The 20,583-nt window shown below is 39.6% G+C and overlaps 3 protein-coding genes across 8 annotated transcripts; 1 reads left to right on the top strand and 2 right to left on the bottom strand.

Moving 5' to 3' along the window:
• Positions 1–97: 97 nt before the first annotated feature.
• On the bottom strand, positions 98–8,897 carry prr13 (proline rich 13). 4 transcript variants are annotated; one of them, XM_071493597.1, is made up of 4 exons: positions 8,688–8,872; positions 2,541–2,597; positions 1,971–2,422; positions 98–771 (listed from the first exon to the last, which is right to left on the bottom strand). In XM_071493597.1, exons 2-4 carry the CDS (start codon positions 2,554–2,556, stop codon positions 724–726), a joined length of 516 nt encoding a protein of 171 aa, XP_071349698.1. In that variant the 5' UTR covers positions 2,557–2,597; positions 8,688–8,872; the 3' UTR covers positions 98–723. The 4 variants fall into 4 exon arrangements, with proteins under 4 accessions (XP_071349698.1, XP_071349697.1, XP_071349696.1 ...); XM_071493596.1 differs by lacking the exon at positions 8,688–8,872 and adding an exon at positions 3,385–3,527; XM_071493595.1 differs by lacking the exons at positions 98–771; positions 1,971–2,422; positions 2,541–2,597 and adding exons at positions 5,047–6,215; positions 7,343–7,812; positions 7,915–7,980 and having other exon boundaries at positions 8,688–8,897.
• A 710-nt stretch (positions 8,898–9,607) lies between these two features.
• On the bottom strand, positions 9,608–16,927 carry LOC139630291 (anti-Muellerian hormone type-2 receptor-like). Of its 2 annotated transcripts, XM_071493576.1 has the most exons (12): positions 16,743–16,927; positions 15,724–15,892; positions 14,655–14,861; positions 14,170–14,337; positions 13,814–13,915; positions 13,153–13,259; positions 12,815–13,036; positions 11,965–12,079; positions 10,820–10,977; positions 10,572–10,716; positions 9,884–10,020; positions 9,608–9,792 (listed from the first exon to the last, which is right to left on the bottom strand). In XM_071493576.1, the coding sequence occupies exons 2-12, from the start codon at positions 15,758–15,760 to the stop codon at positions 9,676–9,678; spliced, it is 1,515 nt and encodes a 504-aa protein (XP_071349677.1). In that variant the 5' UTR covers positions 15,761–15,892; positions 16,743–16,927; the 3' UTR covers positions 9,608–9,675. The 2 variants fall into 2 exon arrangements, with proteins under 2 accessions (XP_071349677.1, XP_071349678.1); XM_071493577.1 differs by lacking the exon at positions 16,743–16,927 and having other exon boundaries at positions 14,170–14,244; positions 15,724–16,303.
• Positions 16,443–20,555, top strand: LOC139630294 (cell division cycle-associated protein 7-like). Of its 2 annotated transcripts, none has more exons than XM_071493581.1 (10): positions 16,443–16,466; positions 16,995–17,072; positions 17,148–17,234; positions 17,529–17,891; positions 18,153–18,248; positions 18,508–18,660; positions 18,981–19,124; positions 19,420–19,569; positions 19,956–20,092; positions 20,386–20,555. In XM_071493581.1, exons 1-10 carry the CDS (start codon positions 16,458–16,460, stop codon positions 20,429–20,431), a joined length of 1,263 nt encoding a protein of 420 aa, XP_071349682.1. In that variant the 5' UTR covers positions 16,443–16,457; the 3' UTR covers positions 20,432–20,555. The 2 variants fall into 2 exon arrangements, with proteins under 2 accessions (XP_071349682.1, XP_071349683.1); XM_071493582.1 differs by having other exon boundaries at positions 17,532–17,891.
• Positions 20,556–20,583: the final 28 nt, after the last annotated feature.

Consider the following 20,583-nt stretch of genomic DNA (forward strand, 5'->3'; position numbering starts at 1 on the left):
TACTTATTTATGGAGCCACTAGTGGGCGCAAAGTGTATTGCAACTGTTGATAACTTAAATTATTTACCATCATGGGGACAACACATGCGTCTCAGACTTCTCATTTACATCTATTTATTCAGCAGGATGAATTGAAGGTCCTGTACAATTCGTGCAGACACGAAGCAATAAAGAATGATGTTTTTCTGTAGTCATGTATAGTTATAAACATAAAATTAACAAAGAAAATAAAAAATCAATAAGCCTAAATAAAGACAATTCGCCTGCATCATATCCACCTCTAGGTTAATCTTTCTGAGAAAATAAAAACAAACATATTTACATCTTTTTTTTGGTTTTACTAAATCTCAATGTAAGATTTCCACAAAAATCCAAAGATTAATCTGTCCATTCAGAGAGCTGTGTGCACATTGCTGCATTGCCACTTCAGGGTAAGTTTGCACACTAGTGTATGTATTTTTATTGTTTAATAGAAACCATAAATACAGAAACAACACAAAAAAAAACCAAAAAAAACGTGACGTTAGAATACCAATAAAGATTAATGCTGTGGGGATGCTCACATCCTATGCATATATTTCTAGTCTTATAAATAGCACATACTTGATATGATAAAATACTGTGAGAGTGAAAACAGTTGCGTTTGTGTGTTTATGATTTATAGTAAGGCTACTCTTTTGTGAAGCAACATTTCTGTGACAGCCGTGTCTTGAACTGGTGGCCTCAGTCTGAGTCACTGCTGCTGCTGCTGCTGCTGCTGCTGCTGGAGGACTGTGGAGAAAGAGAAACATGGTATACGTTTAATTTCATTTAATCTGCATTATACACATGCAAAACCCGCTATAAAATCTTTATGGTCTAGGTGAAACGTTAGGGATAACAGGGTTGTATGAGTCATGTGACGGTCAAGTGGAAGGAATGCTATTATCATCTGACTATTTTCAAGGCTCGGTGACTACAAGTCTGTCATCAGTGATTGTAGTGGATCATAGATTTTCCGTTTCATCCTGCCTACAATCTTTCCAGAAAATCAAAAAGTGAAAATGTGAATCTCACATCTGTTACTAGATCCACTTCATTACATTACATTAGAATTGAGATGAATGTATGTGCTTACATATTGTTTCGCCACACAAACCCAGCTGCTGTGTCTTGTATAAATCTCCCAGATGCCTTTAGAGGTCACTATATCAAAACTTTTATTTTTTGCATCAGTGTATGTCACTGCTAATGTGAGGTTTTTACCTGGTGAATTAGTCAAGGCTTGCTGAGTTTGACACAATACATTTCCTGAGTAATTATAGATAAATTACTAAAATTTGATGTAAAGTAGTTTTATGTTGCCTTTTCTTTTTCCATTTCCTTCTGTAAATGTTTCCTCAAAGCAGAGATATCTAAGTAGAGCTGAAACATTTGATCAGTTTTCTGACTGACAAGAAAATGCATTTTGATTAGTCAATTTACTCTGTTTTTCACTATTTTCTAACTGTTTTGCTGAATAATCAACATTTGGATTAATCATTAGTTGCAGTGTTTTGCAGAAAATTCAATATTTGGATTAATCATTAGTTGCAGAGTAACATTAAACAAACAAGGTCTAGAGAAGGAATAGCATTACTAGTATCATGTTTCATATTACTATCTAGTTACTCTTAATCTAATGTACAATAATATATAATAGTAATAATAATAATAATAATAATAATATAGAATGGAAATCATGTTGCTTCCCAACAGTACTGTGTTTCACTGGTTGTGCTGCACTTTGCACTAGTGGATTCATGACTGCAATTATATTGTTTGGTGACAGGTTATGTTTGCAGACTGAAATGAAGTTGGAGGCCTTGGGGCGAGAGGCGTTGGCAGGTTCAAGTTACTTCTTTTTATCTAGTATTTGCATTAATGTTTCACCTGCAGAAGGGGCCATTTTACACAACTCTTGCATGGTGTACCTTTGAACCCAATCTCACCTTGCCGTGTTTGTGGTGCCCATGCTTGTGCCCCTTATGTGCTTTCTTCATCTTCTTCATCTTTTTGTGGGCTTTATGTCCACCCATCCCCATTCCCATTCCTGCCAATCCTCCAGCTAACGCTCCAGCCATAGGATTCATCCCTCCATGATGGCCTTTGTGGTGGCCTTTATGGTGACCCCCTTTAGGAGAGTGTGGGTATGGGCCTGGGTGAACACCTGCAGGAGGGACCGCTGGATAACCACCTGGAGCCATAGGATAAGGATGAGTTCCTGGAGCTCCATAAGGCATCGCCCCGGGAGGAGCATTTGGTACCATAGCTGGGTTCATACCAGCTGGGTACTGGCCAGGTGGGTACGCTGCATTTGGAGGCTGAGGGAAGACTCCTGAAGGAGGTGCAGTAGGATATGCAGGGTTGTAGCCAGGAGGATAGGCAGGGTTTGGGGCAGGTCCTGATACACATAAAAGCACACATATAATATTCTTCAGAACATCTATATTATAAAATGGGTATGAACAAGTCATGAAATATTATAATTATATGTTGATTATGTGTGATATCCCACCCACCTTGATTTGGCCACATGTTTTTTTGGCCTGACAGGTCAACACTTCAGAGATAAAAACCTGGGGAAACAAAGAGGAATAAAATGCAATGATATTTAGTAAAATTATATTACATGTAAAAGGCAGAGTTTTACTGAACTGTATCTATCACATAATTTAGTATCTGTCGTTGATTCAATCCAAATCAAACAAGTCACCAGACCTTCTTTCCAAACAGTTCTGTGGTTGCCGATGTGAGATGATACCTTTGGTGTTTGTCACTACATCTGGTTAGTATTACAATTTGATGCTACTTATTGCATTAAATTGCATATTATAGTAATTTACCCCACTACATTTATTTGACCGTTTCTGGTATTACTAACAAAATATGTGATCTCACCAGTTGTAATATAAAAATGCTGTTTACATAGTATTGCCTCAGTAATAATAATAATCCAATAACATAATACTGAGTACTTTTACTTTTGATACTTTAACTACATTTTCCTGGGAAAGCTTTTCCTTAAGAAAGTGTTTGAAGGATTTTTCTATGTAACAAAGTATTTATTATTATTATTATTATTGAATCGCAAAATATGCCCCTTGCTCGGGTTACATTTTCAAACACCGTCACACAAATATACTTATCACAGGTAATGGCGTTATAACATCATGTCTAAATTATAGTCTAATCCCTCAATAATCCCCTGAACTTTCGCAACACTTTCTCCATTTAACTACATGATATGACAGAAATCACAAAAATAGGTCGAACTCATCTGACTGTTGTAGTTTGTACGTTGTTTTGTCCCATACACGCCACTTATAATCACAGTTTGTCAATGGCTAGATTTCATGGGCTTACCTTAGAAACTTGCCTCGGGTCTGGGTAAGTTTGTCAGGAATTCAGACTGAGCTCCGACTGTGTTTGTCTTCCGCATTGAACTGAACATCAGCAGCAAAAAAAAAAAAAGGGCATCAGGAAACCACGCCCGTTGTTAAAGGCTACGCACATTATTTACGCAATGGAGAAGTTCCTGGTGGTTATAAGCAGGGAAGCTGTTTTACTAGTTTCTGTGGTACAAAAGGCAGTGATAGTGGAGTGGTGGTGTTTACTCCAACCATCAGTTATATTATGAAGGGAGGAGGCGGGTTTTTCCAGGACACACACACACACACACACACACACACACACACACACCTGACTTGAAATTATTGTTAACACCTATGAATCATATTCAGTTGTCACATATACATCCATGACATCATGGATCAACAGTTACATAACAGTTAGCCCTGCAACACAAACCTTTCTATTGCTTTGGTTATTCCATCTTCACAAAAACAACATTTGCTCTGAATTACTCAAGACTTTGTTTGGGCTCAGCTACACAACCAAACCAACAGATATGACCAGAGGCACTGGATTCAGGTTGTCTGTCCGTGAACGTGACATCTCTCTGACGCCTTGAAGGAATTTCTTTAAGACAAACGTTCACTTGGATTCAAGGATGAGCTGACTGATGTTCAAAAGTCAAAAGTCAAGGTCACTGTGACACAACATCTCCCTGAGATCTCCCATATACTAATTATGACAAAAGTTCACACGAATGTCTAATTGAATAAAATGATGAAGTGATAACTTTGATATCCAAAAGGTTGAAGGCAGTAACACTTTTCCAGGTGTCAGTTGTCAGTGGCGAGGACCATAGTACCTGAGAACGTAATGGAGCTTATTTATTGGTTACTGTTTGCACCTGTGTATTGTTGTGTCTCCACCTGATCTGTAAAGATGGTTTATAATACTCATAATCAGCTCAAGACCAAACAAACAAGCTACCACTATCTAGACATCAGGTTTGTCATATCAGACATTACAGTTAGGGTTAGTGGTTAGAAGATATGTAAATGATTCCCCCTGCCTTGTCCGTCGATTGGGTAGTGGAACTGGGGAGCCAAACGCCATGCACCGGTGATATCGTTGTTTTTTGTTGTAAAATACTGTACTGTCAAAATGAACTGACACCTCATTATCAGTTGTCAAAATGAACAATATATTGTTTCAAAACTAAAGATTCACACCATCGTTACTAATGAACCAGGTCCCTATTGTCAGAGTAAACAGAAATATGTATCAACAGTGTGTAGATAGAACCAATCACATTGTGATCTTTTGCATATTAATAAGGTAGATTTAATATGTTCTCGCCCTGGAACACAGCCAAAATCATATTCCCACTTTTCTGGCCTTTATACAACATCATAACTCAGGAACATAAGGGGAGATTGTGACCATATTTCACATTTGGCCGGATATTGAGTAGGAGCATCAATGGTGTAGAGCTTCTTTGCATCAACATCCATATCTGAAGCATCGTCTGTTGTCATGGCTACAACTTTGTGTTTAATCAGACTCAGTTTAATTGGCCAGGGAAGGGAAAACATAAGTCTGTTTTTTTTTTCTCTCAATGAACTTACACACTAATACAGTCGAGGCATAGCAGCACAGGAATAAAGCTTAACAAAGTCGAGTCAAATCAATTTTATTTATATATACCAATATCACAAATCGACTTCATACCATTTATCTCATTTTTAAAAAGTCTTTATACATATATTATACATACTATTATATGACAGACATGGATGTAAACTGCAAGGTGAGGCAATAGTTGGGAGTTTTTAATACAAATACCAATACAGACATTCAGACATTTCATAATAGGAAAAGCACTGCTGCAATTAATAACAATGATGATGGCTGCATTCAGTTTAGATGTGCCAGTTTCCAGGGTTTAGGTAAAGGCCTTTTTAACAGCAGACAGTTTAACCTTTCACAGCAGGAGAAGCACAACCGTTACTAACAGTATCAGTGACTCTGTTCTGTTGATGTCTCCCAGTAAGCTGTGGCAGTGTCACAGTGAGTCAGCACGAACAACACCATGACCCTGACGCCGAAATGCAGCGAAATGGAATTTAGCCACGTTAATTTTATTATTCACACCTGTCTTTTTCTCAAGTGCATGCTGCCGACTGGTGTGGCCTGCTAGAGTCGTTACACGTGACAGAGCCATCATTAACAGTATTAGCTCCGCCTGTGATTTCTCTGCCATGACAAACCAAAATGTCTGCCATGAAAGTAGGAAAAAAGTCAGTGCGCCTAAATAAAGACACTCGATAAATGTATCATATCCACCTCTACGTTAAATTTCCCTGAGAAAATACAAAACATATTTACACATATTTGCTTTTTTAATTTATTGTATTTTATTTATTTATCTATTTTTTGCTTTTAGTAATTAAAAGTTAGATTTCTCAAAAATCCAAAGAATAATCTGTCCCTTAAGAAAGTTGTGCACGTTGCTGCATTATTTTTCAATATTTGCACACTAGTGTATGCATTTTAACTTTTTGACAGAAACCATAACTACAAAAAATTTGACCTGAAATGCCACAAAAAATAAATAAAAAAGTAAAAACATTTAAATACATTCAAGTGTTAAAAATAGCACTCAGTAGATATGGTAAAATACTATATTTTTCTAGAAATCCTGTTAAAAGTGACAAGAATGACGTTTGTGTTTATGATGTATAGTAAGGCTGCTCTATTGTGAAGCAGCATTTCTGTGAAAGCCGTGTCTTGAACATTTGGTCTCAGTCTGAGTCGCTGCTGCTGCTGCTGCTGCTGCTGCAGTACTGTGGAGAGAAAGAGAAAAATGACATATGTTTAATTTCATGAAGTAGCACACGGGTTTATAATTGTGCCTATTTCTCTCAGTCCCTCCCTTCTGTTTCTTTTATCTATAACATTCTCTAAACTATACACTATGAATACTCAACTCTATACTATATTATGGCATATGTACTGTATAGAGAAGTGTCATCTTCATGATCAAAGTGACAAGTAGAAACACGTAGTTGTTGAAGAGCAAGAGGATCATAGAGACACACTCCTGCCTGTAGTTCTGTGATCAGTATCTGTAAAATACACCCTGGACCAAACCACCATAACAAAATATGAAGGGGAGACATGACTACAGTTTTTTACGAGGTGTTTGGTACACTCATCTTAGCTGCTACAGTTACATAATTGGAGTTTATACTGTCAAAACTGTGGTGTGTTTTGAAAAATAAGGATTGTTAAAATGCTTTATGGCCACATCTAATAAAAAATTAGGCTGATTTGTATTTAGCTTAATAGCAGTTCTATTAAATCAAACTTATACCATCAAGAATTAGGCTAGGCTGATACACGGGTGTGTACTCACAGCAACCATTATATGTGACTGGAAAATTAAACCACTGTTGTATGTGAGACTCCTGAAAGCACCAGCCTTAGCTGAACCTGTTCAAACCCACATGTACGATCTAAGATAGTCAAATCCAGAATGACAGAGAAAACACCACATCATGTTTCCAAAGAAGACTAACTGGACTAACTGGAATTAGCTACAGCATCGTATTAAACACACAGGGCGTAGAAAAGGAATAGCATTACTGTCCCTCAGTTATGATTATAATGTGTTGTTTGGTCTGTACTCACACAAGCAAATATCATGTTTCATAATACAATCACATGACTGTTCATCTTAAAGATAAGAAGATCCAATCATGATGATATATATCCCTTTTCCAGTAGAATGGAAATCATGTTGATTCCCAACAGTACTGCGTTTTACTGGTTGTGCTGCACTTTGTGCTTGTTGGTTCATGACTACATTTACATTGTTTAGTGAAAACTGGTGAAATGAAGTCGGAGGCCTGGGGTTAATATTTCATCTTAAACATCTCTTACATGGTGTACCTTTAAAACCCAATCTCACCTTGCCATAGTACATATGCTTGTTCCACTTATGTGCTTTCTTCATCTTCTTCTTCATCTTTTTGTGGGCTTTGTGTCCAACCGTCCCCATAACCATTGCTGTCAATCCCCCAGCTAACGCTCCAGACATAGGATTCATCCCTCCATGATGATGATGATATTTGTAGTGGCCTTTATGGTGACCCCAATTTGGAGAGTGTGGGTATGGTCCTGGGTGAACACCTGCAGGAGGGACCGCTGGATATCCACCTGGAGCCATAGGATAAGGATGAGTTCCTGGAGCTCCATAGGGCATCACCCCTGGAGGTGCATTTGGTACCATAGCTGGGTTCATGCCAGCTGGGTAATAGGCAGGTGGGTACGCTGGATTTGGAGGGTGAGGGAAGACTCCTGAAGGAGGTGCAGCAGGATATGCAGGGTTGTAGCCAGGAGGGTAGGCAGAGTTTGGTGGGCCCATTGGCAGGGGAGGCCCTGATACATATCAAAGCACACGCACACCTTATTAACACCTATTTTATAAAACAGGTATGAACAAGTCTTGAAATATTATGCTGGTTATGTGAGATTTCCCACCTTGGTTTGGCCACATGCTTTGTTGTTTGTTTTTGACCTGAGTGATCAAACACTTCAGAGAGAAACCTGGGGAAACTGTGAAAAATTAAACGCAATGAACATTTCGTAAAAACCGACATGCAAAATACTTAAAGCACTGAAAATATTTCCAATATTATAATCCTACAAAACTGATTTCAATAATCAATTAGCATTTCAGATAATAGTTATTTTTATTTTTGATGAATTCTGTCAGTTATTTATTATTTTTTACAATAGTGAACAAAGATAGTGAAAAATAAACAATTTCCCAAAGCCCAAGAAAATGTCCTCCAATCATTCATGTCCAACAGAAAGTTCAAACCCCAAAGCTGTTCAATTTACAATATAAAATGAAGGAAAACAGCAAATAATCACATGTGAGAACTGACGACTGATCATTTATCAAAATTATTGATGATTAATGTTCTGTCAATCAGCTGATCAATTAGTAGACTGACTAATTAATTGTATCAGTAAAATAGACATTAAAACTTGAAATCCTCGGGTCACTCCTCAGCACACTCCTGTGTAGAAAATCTGATTACCACGAAAGTATCTTTTCATTAGTTAGAGTAATTTATCCACCTGTAATTACGCAACACTTTCTCCATTTAACTCAGGTTTCAGGTATGATAAGACAGGAATCACAAAAATAGGTCGAACTCATCCGACTGAGGTAGTTTCACGTTGTTTTGTCCCATACACGCCACTTATAATCACAGTTTGCCAATGGCTAGATTTCGTGGGCTTACCTTAGAAACTTGCCTCGGGTCTGGGTAAGTTTGTCAGGAATTCAGACTGAGCTCCGGCTGTGTTTGTCTTCCGCTTTCAACCCGAGCAGCAGCAGCAAAAACCACGCCCGCTGTTAAAGGCTACGTACATTATTTACGCAATGGAGAAATTCCTGAAGGAATGAGAATGACAGTGTGAATGAGAAGCTGATTGATCGACTAGTTTCTGTGGCACAAAAGGCAGTGATAATGGAGTGATGATGGGCGGGGCACACACTCACACAGAGACACACACACACACACACACCTGACTTGAAATTACTGTCAACACCTCTGAATCATATTCCATTGTCAGATACAGGCTACATCCATTACATCATGGAGCAACAGTTATGTAAAGAGTTGGTCTTAGGACACAGAGACTTCTACCTTTTATTTATTTAATCTAAACAAAAACTGCAAAGATGTTGCCCAGAAAAAAACTCAAAACTTTGTTTAAGCTCAGCTACACAACCAAACCAACCCATGTGCAACATGTTTTTCTTTATTAAAAATATCAATACAGACATTTGGACATTTCATGAGAGGAAAGTTACAGCAGGCAAGAGAAGACAGTTTGACTTGTTATAGTAGGAAAGACACAACTGTTACTAATAACAATGATAACAACAACAATAAAAACAATGATGTTCTGTTGATGTGTGCCAGCGAACCATGACAGTGTGACAGTGAGTCAGCATGAACAACACCAGGACCCTGACACTGAAGCAGCTAAATGGAATTTAGCCTCATTACGCTAGCTTACCATGGTTTATTAGAGTAGTTAAATGTATCTATTATCATTAATATTATCTATTATCAGTGCTTCAATTGTTTTTTTTTTTATTATTATTTAAATATAGAGGAAAAATAATATATATCACAGTAACAAAATTGGGCACATCTCTCTTCATTCTCTCTCAAAAACAATAGCAAAACAAAAGACTATAGCAACCTAGAAAATAAATAGTCAAGGAGAGAAACAAGACTGAAGAGAGACTAATCTGTCTGCAACACACTGAGCTGTCAGTCGGGCGTCCGGGTCACAGTCCCAACAATCTGTCAGGAGCTCCTGCAGTGCAGATCCCTGAAAAGTCAGTACATTCACAAACTTATCTTACTAAAACACAGAACACACAAACCATACGTCCAAGTAAGAAGCAGCTGTGTAGGGATACCTGTGGTAGCAGCCCCCAGTGTTTAGGTATGGAGGGTCTCTTGTCCATGTTAGACACGTACGTGATGAGGCTCTCCAGTGTTACATTACCTCCCAGCTCAGATTCATAAGGCAACAGATGCTGTGGAGCAATTCTGCCTGCAGGTGGAGGCATCCGCATGAATTTTAACACACTTATCATCATACTGGAGGTAAGGTACAGTATATACCCAAGTAGTGCACAGAGATACAGCTGATTACACAGATGAACCTCAAAATAAAGTTAAAACGGAAAATCTGACAGTATTGACTGATGTTACGACCATTATGCCTGAATAAATAAAGGCTTTCCTACTCGCATAACCTAAAAAACAGTGCCTGAAGATCATTCCCTTTCCTGTTACAAACTTTTTGAAGCACATTCCTTCTTTAGTCTTTTGGATCTGATTGTTATCTAAAAACTAGTTTTTATTAAATATTATGATGCGTGTTGTTCTTGAGCGTTACAAGACACCAGATTAAATGCCCATAACTGACTCGATTAGCACAAATTCTGAATGATTACATCTAGAGTTGCAGAATCAAACTGAATTACGATAGCATTTTCAAGGGTGATGAGAATGCACATTCATCTAAGTTACTGATGGTTTTTCATGATAATTCAAGATACCTGATTATTTTGTACCTGGTCGTTCTGAAAGGAAATTTACCTTCAAATAAGTCAGAGCAGCGCATCCAGGTCTCCCACAGCAGCAGTCCCAGAGCATAGATGTCCCCCTGCATGAGACACCAGCTGCTGCTGAGGTTCACAGACCCCTCCAGGAACTCAGGGGACATGTAGCGCAGTGTGCCCAACTGAGGATGACCCAGTAGATGGACAGAAATGTGAGCGTCTCTATCTTCATTAGATTTTACTGTTAATTAACAGTAGTAAATTGGGACTCCAGCTTTGCCTCACCTTCATGTTTGTTGTGTTGCTGTGCCAGCTGTGATGTCCTGAACAAAGACGCAGGATGGTGGAGCATCCAAAATCACACAGGACACAGGTACCATCGGCTCTTACAAGCACATTGGAGCTGCTGAGGTCTCCATGAGCCACAGGAGGTTTATGCACATCTGCAAGAAAAGGCACATGTGGATGGTGACAAAGAACCTCAGGCTATGGAATATGTATGCTTGCCAAAGAGCACCTTGACACTCCACAACACTACTGGGAAACTGTTTTGTGGTCTGATGAAACAAAGGTTGAATTGTTTAGGAAGAGCATGCAGCGCTATGTATGGTGTAAAAGGAGCACTGTATTCCAACATGAAAACGTCATCCCAAAGCTGAAGCAGGGTGGAGGGAGCGTAATGATTTGGTGCTGCTTTGCTGCCTCTGGGCCTGGACAGTTCACTGTCATGTAGGAGAAAATGAATTCCAAATTTTATCAAGGTCTCTCACAGTGTAATATCAGGGTGGTTGTCTGCTAGTCGAAGCTCAGTAGAAGCTGGGTGATGCAGCAGGACAATGACCCTAAAAAAACGGCCCAGCAACAGCCCACACGTGAATCCAGTAAAGATGCTGACATCCTGAGAATATGTCTGTGCTGAGGCCGTTCTGTAGGAAAAATGGCCCCAAATTCTCTCCAGTGTTACATTACCTCCCAGCTCAGATTCATAAGGCAACAGATGCTGTGGAGCGATTCTCCGCAGGTGGAGGCCTCCGCATGAATTTTAACACACTTATCATCATACTGGAGGTAAGGTATAGTATATATCCAAGTAGTGCACAGAGATACAGCGGATTACACAGATGAACCTGGAAATAAAGTTAAACTTGAACATTATGCAGGTCTAATTAGCAGCTACCAGAAATGCTTGTTTGAGGCTATTAAATCCAAGGGTTCACTTACTTTTTCCACCAGCTCTGTGAATGTTTAATGGCTGTGTTTGATACTCTGACACAAAAGGTCATAATTGTTTGTGTGATATTATCATATTGCATTTTTGTGACCAATCAGTGCAGAAAACCGGGTCAGTCCAAAGAGTTCACATACTTTTTCATGCCACTTTAGGTGGGCTATTACACACAGACACAAACGTGTAATACTATGGACAATACCATTTCTATGAAGGTCAGAGTGGAGATAGGAAAGTCCCTGTGATAAAGAGTGGCACAACTTCAGTGACAGCATCCAGCTGGTGCTGTGTTCACACAGAAAGGAATGGAGAGAACCCTGAAAACAGAGGCACACCAGTTATTGAAGAATGTGAACATTAAAGAGTTTGGCCACTTTGGCTTCAGGTATACAATAAACGTACGGATGTGAGAGGATTTTGTAAGATAGACTGCAGATGCTGAGCTAAGTTCAAAATGTATGTATGACATGAAGTCTGTGTACAACCAGCTCTCAGCTGGAGAAATGCTAATTATCCTGGTCAGAACAATGGGAACACAGTAGCCCATAAATATGAGGTGACTGCAAAGTTACATGCACCCTTAATATGGAAGTAAAGAAAGGCCAAAACAGTTTAAATTGTATGAGCAACTGAGTTTTCAGTTTGAATGTCTTGGTTGAAGTGCACACGTTCGATTTGTGCAACCTATGTAATGTCGTGAATTGACTTGAACTTCTAGGTCTAAAAATGACTGACTGAATCTCAACAACTTGAATTGTTTTTGTTTTTAACAATTTGGAAAAAACAACATAAAAAAAATATATTTAACATCAAGTTTTTGAAAGTAATACTGATTTTCAGAGTAAAATATTTGAACGATATATGTGGTATTTAAATTTTGACATTTAGAATTCAAGATTAGATATTTGCTGTCTTACAAGAGTCAAATACTTATGGTCTTTCTTTGCGTCCTCACCCTGTCTCCTTTTCCTGTTCCTTGAATAACTTTTGATGTCCTATAAAATGGGGAAACTAACAACTTCATTTTCCATTAACGAATGGTTGCCACTTACGTATTCGGCAAACTGCAGAACAATGAGCCAGCTGCTACCATCCGGTTCCCTCCCGGTGCCCAGGAAGTGGAGAATCCCTTCATGCTTCATCAGTGGTAGCTCATAAACCTCCTTCTCTGCAGTAAATTTATGTTTCCAGCCTGCAGGGAAAACTTTCACAGCCACCATGGATCCTTGGTATTTCCCCTGCCAGACAGTTGCAAAATACCCACGGCCCACAATCTGAAAAAGATATGAAGATAAGGGCAAAAGAACATTGTAAAATATATCACCTAACTGTCTGATTAACCAATATTCTGCACACGGCCAATAGAAATCCATTTGATAGCTAAGCTTACCCGCTGTAGTTCAATTTCAACTACGTCAATCTCAGAGGTTTTTGTTGTTTGGCAGGAACACAGTGGTGAGACACTGTAATCATGAGGGCAGGCTTCCAGATTCTCCTCTAAAATAATGAAAGTAGACAAGTCTGAATTAACACTCACATTTGATTTTAGAATAACCTGGCTGAATAGCCACAGACAACACAGAAGCCTGGCTGAAGAGTAACAAAGAAAGGATACAGGTAAAAGGGAGTATTACAGCAGAGATAAACACCAAGGTCAGTCCAGCACAAAGAATGAAACAGTTCCAAGGCCAAACAAAGAAATCATGAGAACTGAATCTGAGTGTTTTTCTCTAATCCTTTGAAAAGCAGAAAGGATATTTGATACAAAACAACACTATTTAACTTTTTAAGAGAAACAGCTATAGAGACTGTCTGTTCTGAATCCAGTCCAAAAGAATAATGAGGGATTATATGGAGCTTTTATATTAACTCCATCTCCCCAGGGTGAGCAGTATGTGGAAGCCTACATGATGCATACTGCAATCAGCACGGTCAAATTAAGCTAAATTCCCAATGTCATCCACTAAAGTGGATAGTGGTTAAATTGAAAACTGAAACTGAAACTCATCTTCCAGTGAAAGTAATAGAGCAGAATAAAAAAAGGACCTTACTTTTTTCTTTGAAGAAGCTTTTCCATTTGGCAGCAGTGATCATGAAGCACAGGACGAGCAAAGTTCCAATCACAACTATTACACCAACTTTCATGAAATCACCTACAAAGAAAACAAAAAGCATACGCTGATTTTTTTTTTTTTTTTGTGAATGATGAATAATACCCATTTTATTTCAGTCAATTCATCAATTAAATGTTTATCTATGTAATGTAAGGGTGAAGGTGTGGTGGTAGATGTCTTCTGAAGCAATGATAACGTATCTAACTCTGGTATAACGTCAGAATGGCATTTTATCACTATGTGGCTTGCAAGTGATAGTCGATGACTGTATAGTGGTCTTATTATTATCATACCTTCAGAATAAGAGGAGGTGAGTCGAGGCTGTTCCGCTGAATGTGGCTGCCAAGTGACGTTGCCATTGCAGAAGTCTGTGTTGCATACACATTTAATGAAGTGACTGTTTAACCGCGTTTGAGGCTCGCAGGTTGCATCTGGGCAAGACTTTTCAGCCACGTCGCAAGCTGCGACAGAAAAATCGGCAACAGCAACAGACAATTTAAAGAAAACATAAAACAGAGAACTGCACTATGTCTGTAGACTCAACTATATTTATTACATATTAGATTATATAGCTATCAGCTACTATCAGTCAGGGATGCTCTGATATTGATCGGCTTTGAGGCTTAAATTAAATCTTAAATCACTGACTTCACAAAAATGCAAAGTGGAAAAAGATGTTTATGACTCGTTCTAATGGCACAACAACAATCCAGCCTGTAGTCAAGTCCAATTCATTAACACAGGTCCAGACACCTAATAAGATTTAAGGTTTTCTCACCAAGAAGGTCAACCTCGGGCCGGCCATCGATGATCAGAAAATATCCCAAACAGCAATGGGTGTTCTCACAGACCTGCACCGACCCACTCACATTGCCTGCAGTCCCGTATCTGTTGTTCTGTTGTGTATTTGCCGTTCTGTTCACTTGGAATACACACCGTCTCTTCTGAAGTAAAAACTGGTCAGAGATACAGATGAAGATGCATTCTGGGGAAGAGGAAGAAAGACAAACAGCTGCTGTAGACGTGGTTTATCTGGGCAAACTTACTCTTTCTCTCTGGTTGTATGTATTTATAGTTTGCTGGCATGAATCTTAAGCTTATTATCTACTGTTGCACTCACAGTTTGTCTTTCTAGCGGACAACATTTTCTAAAAGCCTCTTAAATAAAGTAAGTAAATATTTAATTATAAGCTACAGTTTTAGCTCTCTAACCTTCTTTGATCATTATGAGAGGATTTACTGGAAACAATTTCACTTCTTATTACAGTTATTGAATTTATTTACACAGGCAATCAACTTCATTGCACTGAGTGGGGAAACAACTAGACTTTCTAAATAGACAAGGTGCACATATTTATCAAAGTGTAACCACTTTAGCTCAGGCAAATGTTTGCCTGTAGATTGAATATAAAGACTTGGTTCTGGGTAGTTTTTATGTGGATAAGTCAAGAAGAGACCCAAACGTGCATCTTATCAGCAGCCTCAGTACAAAACACCAGAAACACCCCTACATGCACCAGTTTACTGCTTTTGACACAAAGAAGTTACTACAATTTCAAAAAAAACTAAATATTTAATTTCCTATATTCAAAATTTTCATGATCTAATATTGTTTTGTGGGGAGATGATGATGTTACTGTAAAGTTTAGGAGTTACAACAGACACACTTGTAAGTTGCCACTTACAGAGCACAATGCTTCAGCAACCCAGCAATTAAATACTATCAGCTGACTGCAAATTAGAAGTAAATAATCAATCAGAAGTACCAAAAAGTGGACAGAAACACATACACATACAGCATCAGCGCTCCAAAGGAAGTCATTTTTTTAAATAGCAAGTGTTCTCACCAACAGCCAAAATCACCAGCCAGCGTTGCAGGATCATGGTCCCTCTGAGACCAGAGCAGCCAAGCAGGGAGTGTTCTGGGAATGTGAGAGGACTTTCCCACGTTTCCCAGCATCACTCCCACTGCCACACACCTGCGTGTGCTACACATACTGTCGGCCAAATATCAGTCTGTGGGAATACAGAGCATTTATCAGCATAATAATCTTCCATTGTTTAGGAGTATCATCTGGAGTCAAGTGGGGTGTTGTCTGCAGCTGTCTCGGTTCTTTACCTTTCAGGCATTTTTGCTTATCTTCCCCCTCTTTACTATAGTCCCTCAACCAAATGTGGAATTTGGGTTTGAGCATTTGCACCAAGATAGGAACAGATCTCATCATTTTGACTTACTAACTAAAAATTTACCAAACTGAGTCACAACCATGAGATATTAAATCAAAGTTACATCTCAAATTTATGTGCAGATGATGAGATACTTGGTCAAAGAATGACTTTTTGAGTCAAAGTGACTGATCACATTTCCACCAGGCTCAGCTGTACCTGAGTTTTAATAATATAATAAATATAATAAATATAATCATAATTTTATCTTAAAAAGTCAGAATTTTGACTTCCTCAGTTTTAACCTTAAGTTTGAAATGACTGTTTTCACCCATGCCTGTTTATTTGTCAGCAGGATTACAAATTACTGAAATTACTGAACCGATTTGCACTGAACTGGGTGAAGGGATGGGACATGAGCCAGGTAAGAACCCATTCAATGTTTTGGCAGATTAGGATCATTTAATTTGAAATTTGAAATTTGAAATTTGAAATTTGAATTTGAATTTTTTATTTGAAATCTGGGGTAAGTTGTTTGACACTGGCTCAGACTCATCTGAGTGCCCTTCTGGTTTACATTATTTATTGTTATACATTTAACTTAGAGTCCCATAATTATGATTTACCAGGAGTAAATTTATTTATAACTTTTCACTCACTTCTTTTTCTGGCGGGAATGTTCCTCCATAAACAAACTCACCTTTGCTGACGCTCAAACCAAGTGCGTTTTGAAGGAGATAGCTCTTTGTGACCTCCTTTTCGAAATTAACCAGACAATTTAACAAAATTTAAAGACAACCGCTGTTGTTTTTCTGTTTCAAAGGTTTTAAGTTCAGCTATTCAGTTCACTCCCGGAGGGCGGAGTTACTGCACCCGGGCTAATCGGTGCTCTTTGCGCTGCCCTGTACTACAAATCAAGCGCATCCAATTTTTAATCACATTAATTGGACAGGTACCGGAGCCGGGCGGGTCTGACCGAAACTCAGGAGCTGGCACTCGCCTACAGTCCACGTTTGTCACGAATCAAATGGTAAAGCAACTTCGTACTTATTCGCTCATCAATATAATGTCGTGAACCTAATTTTGTTGATGTGTCTGTCCTCAGGCGGGGGCTTTAGCTGATGTTTTTGCGGAGGACTCTGAAAGTGAGAGAACATTTTACGGCTTTTCTGACAGTGAACTCAGCGATGAGGTGCGTGTTTCGTCTCCAGAAGCAGTTTTACATACTACAGGGAAATAGTGAGACTTAGATTCAGCTGCGATTATGTTATGATATAATGGTGTTGAATCAGGAATACTGCCCTGTAATGATCTGCCACAGGTAGCCCACTCATGGTCACTTCAATACAGAGACCACGCTTTTTATTTTCTGCCACAAAAAGGCTTTTTGACAGAAACTGATCAATTCTACTGTGAATGCTGTGGTGTGTGGCGTGTAAGAGCTGTGGCACCTGCCAAATGAGAAATCACCTGGGTTTATGTCCAGCAGAATACAAAGCATGAAGATGAAGATGAAGATGAAGATGAAGCTAAGCCTGCCCTGACCCCCAAGAAGCAGGAAGTCACATCTAAACCATCTGCTGGCGCCCAGCCCTTCAGGCTGAGGGTGGCACTCCGCTCCACTCCCTCCACCCAGCAGTCCACTGGTGATGAGGAGGGAAAGAGGACAGAAAAGAGAGGGCCGAAGAAGGCAGGAAAGACCGGTCAGAGACGTGTTAAATTTGAGGATGAAGAGACGGCAGTGGCTCAGAAATCTCCCTCTGAAGAGCGTGGATCTGATTCAGCAGAGGACGTGTCTGATTCTTTCCTGGCAAAGAGAGAGCAGAACATCAAGGCCAACAAAGCCATGGTAAACCGGCAACACTGAACCGCATACACACATGCAGGTTCCCTTAGAATACCCAGGTTTATTTGGAAAAATGATCAGGGTCCCCAACAAAATTACATTCATGACATTACCCCACAGAGAGTTCGGGGAATTGTGATATTGTTTGTCATGCAAAACTACGTTTAATTTCAAGTGCTGTCAAATTGCACCTCTACAGTGACTCAGGATGTTTGTCATCTGTCATGGCTGTAACGCTTTTTTATCTTCCGTGTTTTCTGACAGCTGGCTCAGCTGATGGCAGACCTGCAGAAAATGCCCGGAGGCGCAGGGTTTCTGAAAAAACAGGCAGGCAAACAGAAGACAAAAGAGAGGGGCTCTGTGAGTAGAAGATGATGGGGAAAGGGGCAATGGGTAATATTTGTTATGATGAAAAGTGGGCAGAAATTCAGACCCGACCAGTCCACATTTTGATAAAAGTCTCCACTAAACAAAAGGTGATTCAACATTTTCAGCTAAACGAAGTGGCCAAAATCCTTTAATCCTCTTATCTTCATGATTCAGCCAGTCAAACTCTGAATATCAGTATTTCTTTGCAGACCGATGTACTTTAGTGATTTTTATTCAACCTCACCTACAGCGTCCACCGCGCTCCAGTACGGCTGGAGGAGAGTCCAGGAGGAACCCAGAGCGGGCGTCCCGCAGACAGACCCGCTCGATGGGGGGATGTGAGAATCTTTTAACCCCCAAGGAGGAAGAACTAGAGCTTAGCTTGGAGGAGGAGCTACTGGAGGTCAGTTCTGTCATTTATCAAGGACCAGGTAGAAATATTTAGAAAAGGATTGGAAGCCCCTACAGTGCTTTGTTTATTCATATCTTATGTGTTTGCTCAACAAACTGTGCAATAAGTTTGATTGAACTTTTCTCGTCAGAAATGTAGACAAGTTTGGTTGATGTTTTGGGACCTCTATTTTTATTCCATTTTGTATTTGAAATATGTAATGTATAATGAGAAATGACCATGTGTTCAGCTTTGTGTAGGGCTGACTGTATCATGTCAGTTTCTGTGCGACACCTTCTAAACAGACCATTATTTTCGTCTCTGTATTCCAGGTACGCCGAGCCCCACAGCGCCGTGGCACCCCGCGGCCGAATCAGAGCAAACCTCATTTTATCCGTCCCGTGGACGACATCACAGAGGATGAGCTCCAGCTGATTGCAGACAACATGACTGAGAAAGTCTACAACAGAGTCACAGTGAGTTACCAGCCAGACTGTCCTGAAATATATGGGAATGATACAGTACATTGACAAATTAGTGCCAATATCTGGTTAGTTTCTGCCAGGGACCACTAACAGAATCCCTGTGGCAGCTTTAGTTCAGGGTACTGACATCATAGGAAAAGCTGATGAAGTCATCACGTCACCACCAGGTGAAATCATGCTCCCCCTCTGTGTACCAGACATAATTTTGACAGATGTGCACAAATGTAATACAACAGCCAGTGTACCTGTCCATCTCTGTTGTTGAGGGATCTTCGTGTACTTTCAGGGCTCCACATGTCATCAGTGCCGTCAGAAAACTGTTGACACAAAGACGTGCTGCCGCAGTGAGGGCTGTCGCGGGATTCAGGGTCAGTTCTGTGGGCCGTGCCTGAGGAACAGATACGGAGAGGACGTCAGGAAGGCGCTGCTCGATCCGGTCAGTCTGCTGAAACACCAACACACACTCTGCACCTGTATGTTAGCGCTGACATTTGCACATTGACAAAGTTACATAGAGAGATCTAGGGGGCAGGGTTACAAACACAGTTTATATATGAAGGTCAAGTGATATAATGATGTGATCACTTAAAATGAAGTCAAAGACTGCACTACACTTCCTCTTTTCATGCAGTTTGAGACTTGTCTTTTAACTGAGCTCTGTGACTTTCAAACAAAAAATACTAACAGTCATACAGAGCCTCAGGCCCATACACCTGTTCAGTAATCCTTCCGTGTACTAAATAAATATAAACATTGTTTGTTTACTGTCATTCCTTGATCGATATGAGGAAAATGTAGTGAACTGCGTTTTCTTTTTTGCAGGAGTGGAAGTGTCCTCCTTGTCGAGGCATTTGCAACTGCAGCTTCTGCCGCCAGCGTGAGGGCCGCTGCCCAACTGGCATCCTGTTCCCCTTGGCTCAATACCACGGCTTCTCTGACGTCCACTCCTACCTCAGCAGGTGGGTACTGCACCATAAGACTACGTTTGATAAATTACAGTGTTCTCAAACTACTGACTAATTTAGCAGGAACACAGAATTTAAGCAATGGGTTTTTTTACATTGGAAAATAATGTGTAACTATATATTTATATGGAGATGCTCCAGGCCCAACAAAGTGGTCCTTTAGACCAGGAATTTGACCTGGTCTAAGGGACTAACAATGACTAATAATCTGTATTAAAGCTCTGGTTATAATTCTGCATAACTCAAGCGGACAAAACTTCTAAAATGTATCTTTTCTCTCCTTACAGCCTCCGTAACAAACTGAAGAGTGAGGATGATGCTGTAGAGATGTGATTTCAACACTAGGGGGAGCAATTGTTCAAACTGTTTTATGTTCTCTGTGTTTAAGTTGATAAGTTTTCATCAAACATACACAACCTGTGGTTTTAAATGAATAAAGTATTTTTTGGTCAGCTGATTGTTGCTTGTCAGATTGAGACACAAGT

This window comes from Trachinotus anak, unplaced genomic scaffold, assembly GCF_046630095.1.
Source record: "Trachinotus anak isolate AG129_WGS33_773 ecotype Australia unplaced genomic scaffold, CSIRO_AGI_Tana_v1 ptg000013l, whole genome shotgun sequence".
NCBI classification, from domain to species: domain Eukaryota; kingdom Metazoa; phylum Chordata; class Actinopteri; order Carangiformes; family Carangidae; genus Trachinotus; species Trachinotus anak.

Bases quoted from the DNA above. Each gene is read 5' to 3' on its own strand.
- LOC139630291 (XM_071493576.1), bottom strand. From the start codon at position 15,760: ATGATCCTGCAACGCTGGCTGGTGATTTTGGCTGTTG. The intron at 14,862-15,723 runs GTGAGAACACTT...CCTCTTCCCCAG, and splicing joins GCTGGTGATTTTGGCTGTTG to AATGCATCTTCATCTGTATC. The intron at 10,717-10,819 runs GTGAGGCAAAGC...GGTCATCCTCAG, and splicing joins GCAACACAACAAACATGAAG to TTGGGCACACTGCGCTACAT.
- prr13 (XM_071493595.1), bottom strand. The intron at 6,216-7,342 runs GTGAGATTGGGT...TTCTCTCCACAG, and splicing joins AGCATATGTACTATGGCAAG to TACTGCAGCAGCAGCAGCAG.
- LOC139630294 (XM_071493581.1), top strand. The intron at 19,125-19,419 runs GTGAGTTACCAG...GTGTACTTTCAG, and splicing joins AAGTCTACAACAGAGTCACA to GGCTCCACATGTCATCAGTG. The intron at 19,570-19,955 runs GTCAGTCTGCTG...TCTTTTTTGCAG, and splicing joins GGAAGGCGCTGCTCGATCCG to GAGTGGAAGTGTCCTCCTTG.